Source organism: Tachysurus fulvidraco, chromosome 20, assembly GCF_022655615.1.
Source record: "Tachysurus fulvidraco isolate hzauxx_2018 chromosome 20, HZAU_PFXX_2.0, whole genome shotgun sequence".
Classification (NCBI taxonomy): domain Eukaryota; kingdom Metazoa; phylum Chordata; class Actinopteri; order Siluriformes; family Bagridae; genus Tachysurus; species Tachysurus fulvidraco.
Window position 1 is genome coordinate 565,409 of NC_062537.1, and position 5,000 is coordinate 570,408.

At 48.4% G+C, this 5,000-nt stretch overlaps 1 protein-coding gene across 2 annotated transcripts in view; it reads right to left on the reverse strand.

Moving 5' to 3' along the window:
- Window positions 1-5,000, reverse strand: part of ppm1e (protein phosphatase, Mg2+/Mn2+ dependent, 1E) — a 26,747-nt gene that overhangs the window by 5,245 nt on the left and 16,502 nt on the right. For both annotated transcript variants that reach the window (XR_007138805.1, XM_027158496.2), the window contains exons 2-6: window positions 4,415-4,542; window positions 2,555-2,754; window positions 1,267-1,455; window positions 681-824; window positions 452-545 (exon numbers count right to left, since the gene is read on the reverse strand). Coding sequence is in view for 1 of the 2 variants with exons in the window: in XM_027158496.2 (XP_027014297.1) it covers window positions 452-545; window positions 681-824; window positions 1,267-1,455; window positions 2,555-2,754; window positions 4,415-4,542 (755 nt within the window). In the remaining variant the exon portion in view is untranslated. The remainder of the gene's footprint in view (window positions 1-451; window positions 546-680; window positions 825-1,266; window positions 1,456-2,554; window positions 2,755-4,414; window positions 4,543-5,000) is intronic.

The window sequence follows — 5,000 nt, forward strand, 5'->3', positions numbered from 1 at the left end:
GGGCTTACTGTAGGGGTGTTTACTGTGGGGTGTTTACTGTGGGGTGTTTACTGTGGGGTGTTTACTGTGGGGTGTTTACTGTGGGGTGTTTACTGTGGGGTGTTTACTGTGGGGCTTTACTGTGGGGTGTTTACTGTGGGGTGTTTACTGTGGGGTGTTTACTGTGGGGTGTTTACTGTGGGGTGTTTACTGTAGGGGTCACTGTAGGGGCTTACTGTAGGGGCTTACTGTAGGGGCTTACTGTAGGGGCTTACTGTAGGGGTGTTTACTGTAGGGGGTTACTGTAGGGCTTTACTGTGGGGGTTACTGTGGGGGTTACAGTAAAGAGTTAAACAGGAGACTGATGACAGAAAACTAAATTTCATTTTAAAAAGATGTCCATTAAATGTTTTAATTTAATTAGATTAGATTAACAAGCTGGTCATTGTAAATCCCCCCCCCGGTTACGTACCGATGGCTCTGGACACGGACAAGCTGCCGTTCACTCTCCACGTCCCGAACCAGATCACACACCCACCCAGAGCCTCGATCCTCCGTTTCTCATCCTACACACACCACAGTTCAAATGTCAAACATCCATCAGCAAATCCAGGAAAAATAACCCAACTCCACCCCCACCCCCCATCATCACCTACATACTTAATACAGGCCCCCCCCCCCTCCCTCCCTCCGACCGTTACCTCTCGGTCTGGTTTGTGGGGTTTCATCAGCTCCACTGCTTGTCCTTTTTTCACCAGCATGACCTGAGAGTCCCCAAGCCAGGCAACATACAGAGTCTGACCTCGCAGGAAGGTCACAACCCCAGTGGTGCCACAGCGTAGGTTCTACAACACACACACACACACACACACACACACACACACACACACACACACACACACACACACTCTTAAGTGTCAGGACTCACTGGTTGAAGCTCAGGCCTATGTAGAACATTCAATGTACATCTTTAATTTGAGGACAGACACAAACAGGCAGAGACAGACAGACAGGCAGTCAGGCAGACAGAGAGACAGACAGACAGAGACACAGGCAGACACAGACAGACAGACAGAGAGAGACACAGGCAGACACAGACAGACAGGCAGTCAGGCAGACAGAGAGAGAGAGACAGACAGAGAGACAGACAGACAGAGACACAGGCAGACAGAGACAGACAGGCAGAGAGAGACAGAAAGAGAGAGACAGACAGAGAGAGACACAGACAGACAGACAGAGAGAGAGAGACAGACAGAGAGAGACAGAAAGAGAGAGACACAGACAGACCTCTCGTGAAGCTTTCTTTACGAAGCGCTCGTCTGTGACTTTGAAGGCTTTGAACAGAGCTTCTCCTGGGTCCTGGCTAAACATCTCCTGCCTCACCAGGTTGACATGGAGATGATTTGCGGCGTAGGTTGCAGCGTCGACGCCACCGTGACCGTCGAACACGGCGAAGAATGCCTGATCCTCCTGATCCTGAAACACAAACAAGGCGCTGTCACAGGAACAGGCTCTTAATCAGCAGTCCATGAAAACTACAACATTCCTGTTACGACCTGCAGGTCTGAAGTCTCGGTCTCCACAAACACCACCGTGTTCATTCAGGCACCAGATTAAACCCATCTTTAATTAGACGTCTGATGTAATTGGATAACGAGTTGTGTGTTTTATTGTCTGTGGAGCCTCCAATAAGTTTGTGTTTTATATTAATGCTGGTAATTAAACTGCAACACGACCCTGAAGTGCCATTTAAATCATTTTATTCCTCACATAAGCTGAAACCACTCACACACACACACACACACACACACACACACTCTCTAGCCTCTCTTTCTGTTTATTAAGGTAAACTTGATGAGACGTGTCGTGTGCAGAACGTGTTAATAAAGCCTATAATCAGGGTTCATTACGAGCTGATTAAGAGTCATCACGTGGCTGTAGAAATGAGTCCATAAGTTTCAATGTGATCAGATTATTCCTCAAAAATCTTTGACCTTTAAACCTCCTCCATCTGTTCAGCGGTGGAACTCTGTGGCTGCGTGTCGGAGCGGTGCGCTACGGATATCGAGCGCTCTCTCGGCTCGTCTTTCGTCTGATAGACTGTTTGTATTTCTGCTCTTTAGCTCCAGTAAAAGCTCTTCATTTACCAGCAGCACTAAAGCGAGCAGCTCGTTTACACACAAACGCTTTAAAGATTCAATTCAGTGCCATTAGATCTGAACACAGCCAGAATTATCAGGAGATAATACACTCGGTCTGGTGCAGAGAAACACTGTGGAGCTTCAGCCAAACTTCCCACTGAGACCTTTCACAGGAAGCAGAAAACCCTGATCTTCTGAAATAGATCTCTGTTTAAATCAGTAACTGTAAGTAAACATGTGAGGGTAAAAGACAGAAGGATCTGAAGGTGGGGCAGGTGCAGGTGCAGGTCAGTGGACCTCATATGGGTTCAGTGTTGTGTGCAGACTGCTCTGATCATTCTGTGTGTGTGAGAGAGAGAGAGAGAGTGTGTGTGGGTGTGTGTGAGAGTGAGTGAGAGTGTGTGGGTGTGTGAGAGAGTGTGCACGTGTGTTACCTTCAGGTTGAAAAGTGTGTTAAAGTCAGGGATGATGACATGTCTGTCCTCCATCTTGCGCCGCATGTTTTTAATGGCGTGGATGGAGGTCTCGTAGTAGGTCTGAGAGCGACGTCGTGACGGGAAACCCTTCAGCCACAAGCAGCAGGTCTCACACAGCTTATTAAACACCAGACGAGCCAACTTCACCGCTTCAATCTCTGCACAGGGGTACACACACACACACACACACACACACACACGTTACAAAATCTAAAGACACTAAAGCCTGAACTATCGAACGTCACACAGACAGGAGGAAAAGGTGTAAGTGTGTGTGTGTGTGTGTCTACATTTATTACTGCAGCAATGAAGGACATGAGCGATGAGACGTCTGCAGAGACACCGAGCAGGACAGGAGAGATGAAGTGAAGGTATTTTGCTGTTGCAGTGTTTAATGTGTAACAGGATATTAACAAATGGCAGGTTTTTATCTTTACATTTTTTACCCCACATTAATAAGTAGGTTCTAACAGGATGTGGGTTTAGACACAGAGCATCAGAGGAGATCTGACTACTGGGTGAAGGAAGAGGAATTAGACTCAAACGCTGCTCCATTATTATCTCAGACACACTGAGCAGGTTGCTGTGTTCAGGTTATGTAACGTACCATTGTTTAGTGGTTTATATGCTGCAGTGTGTCTCCTCGTCTGTGTGTGTGTGTGTGTGTGCGCAGTCTATATGTAATCTCTAATGTCAGGTCTGTGCTGCTAAACACAGATGCCCCGAGCCAGACGCCCCGAGCCAGACGCCCCTCTGCTGGTGGATGTGGTGGAGTTAACGCTTCAATTCAAACGGCTTCTTTTTGAACATGAGCTCATGGGCAGTGTGAAGCCTGTACACTTTGTGAGGGAGAGAAAGTTTGTGTCATTAACACACACACACACACACACAATCTGCAGGGCTGAACTCTACTGAACATTTACTCCAGGTGGCTATAAAGCACAACACACACAATCCTGCTCTACCTGCTATAATGGAGTGGCTACAGGACATGTTTTACTCCATCTGCCAAGGAGAGAGAGAGAGAGAGACACACACACACACACACACACACACACACAAAAGTGTGGATGATACAAAGAGGTGTCTCTACACTGGATCTGCAGGAGATTAAAAATCACTGAACAGAGATCCAGACCTCACAGACCATCTGCTGGTGTAACACTCGAGCACGAGCGCCACTCATCCTCACTGAATTTCACTGCTAGTGCAAAAACAGCGGCTGGAGTGATAACTGGATCTGACACATCATCATCATCATCATCATCATCACACCTGCTAAAAGAGGAAGGGGAGAGGAAATCTAAGGCCAGATGTTTAAACTCTGGAGCATCTCTCAGTCGTCTCTGCCTCCAATTCCTCTGCCAAGTTAAGAAAGCAATTCAGGCCAGATGTAAAGTTGGTAAGTGACCTGATTGTGCAGTCGAACAGGACTTAAACAGAGCACTTTATACCGTGCAGAGTGGCCTACATCCGTGGCAGCGCCAGCCGATGGCAGTGCGGAGGCAGCAGGACCGAAGTGTCTCTCCAAGACCTAAAATCGTCAGCTTTTGGGTCACGGGTGTCCTTGGAAATACCCAGAAATGTCAAAGCCAATGTCGAACACGAGTGGCGCTCTCTAAGGGACTGGGATGCACTTTTCTGCTGCACATTTACAGCCTCTGAGGCAGAGCTGATGAAAGCTGGGGATTTATTTCTGATCGACAGACACTAGAGATGTTCTGCAGCATTAAACAGCAGAGAGATGAAGCTCAAGATGTTCGGTTTGAGAACGTTTGGGTACAGGTTCTGATGTCTGTGTGGAAACAGGGAACTTACGGGGAACCGTTTCGGTCTCTGTGCCGTCCTCAGTGCTCTTGGTGATGTGACAGCTGGAGAGATCGGTCTGAAGAACGCTGTCGGCTGTGCTGCGGGCCAAACCTGCTGCCAGGGGGAACGGGCAGTTACTGTAAAACACAGGGAGGGAGAGGGTGGGAGAGAGGGGGGGGGGAGGGGGGGAGAGGGAGAGAGATAGAGGGGGGGGAGAGAGGGGGGAGAGAGAGGGGGAGACAGAGAGAGAGGGAGAGAGAGGGGGGGGGGAGAGAGAGGGGGGGAGAGGGAGAGAGAGGGAGAGAGAGGGGGAGAGGGAGAGGGGGGGAGAGAGGGAGAGAGAGAGAGAGAGAGAGATTAAAGATGTATTTATTCAGTACACATTTATTTGTATATTATACTACAGATTGTGTGTAATTTAATTCACATGAAGGACATTTAAACATCTGACACACGTCTTAACAACAAAGACCAGCTGTACAATCAGAAATTTCCTTAGTGTGTGTGTGGTGCACACACCCACACCCACACACCCACACCCACACACACACCCACACACACACCCACACCCACACCCACACACACACCCACACAC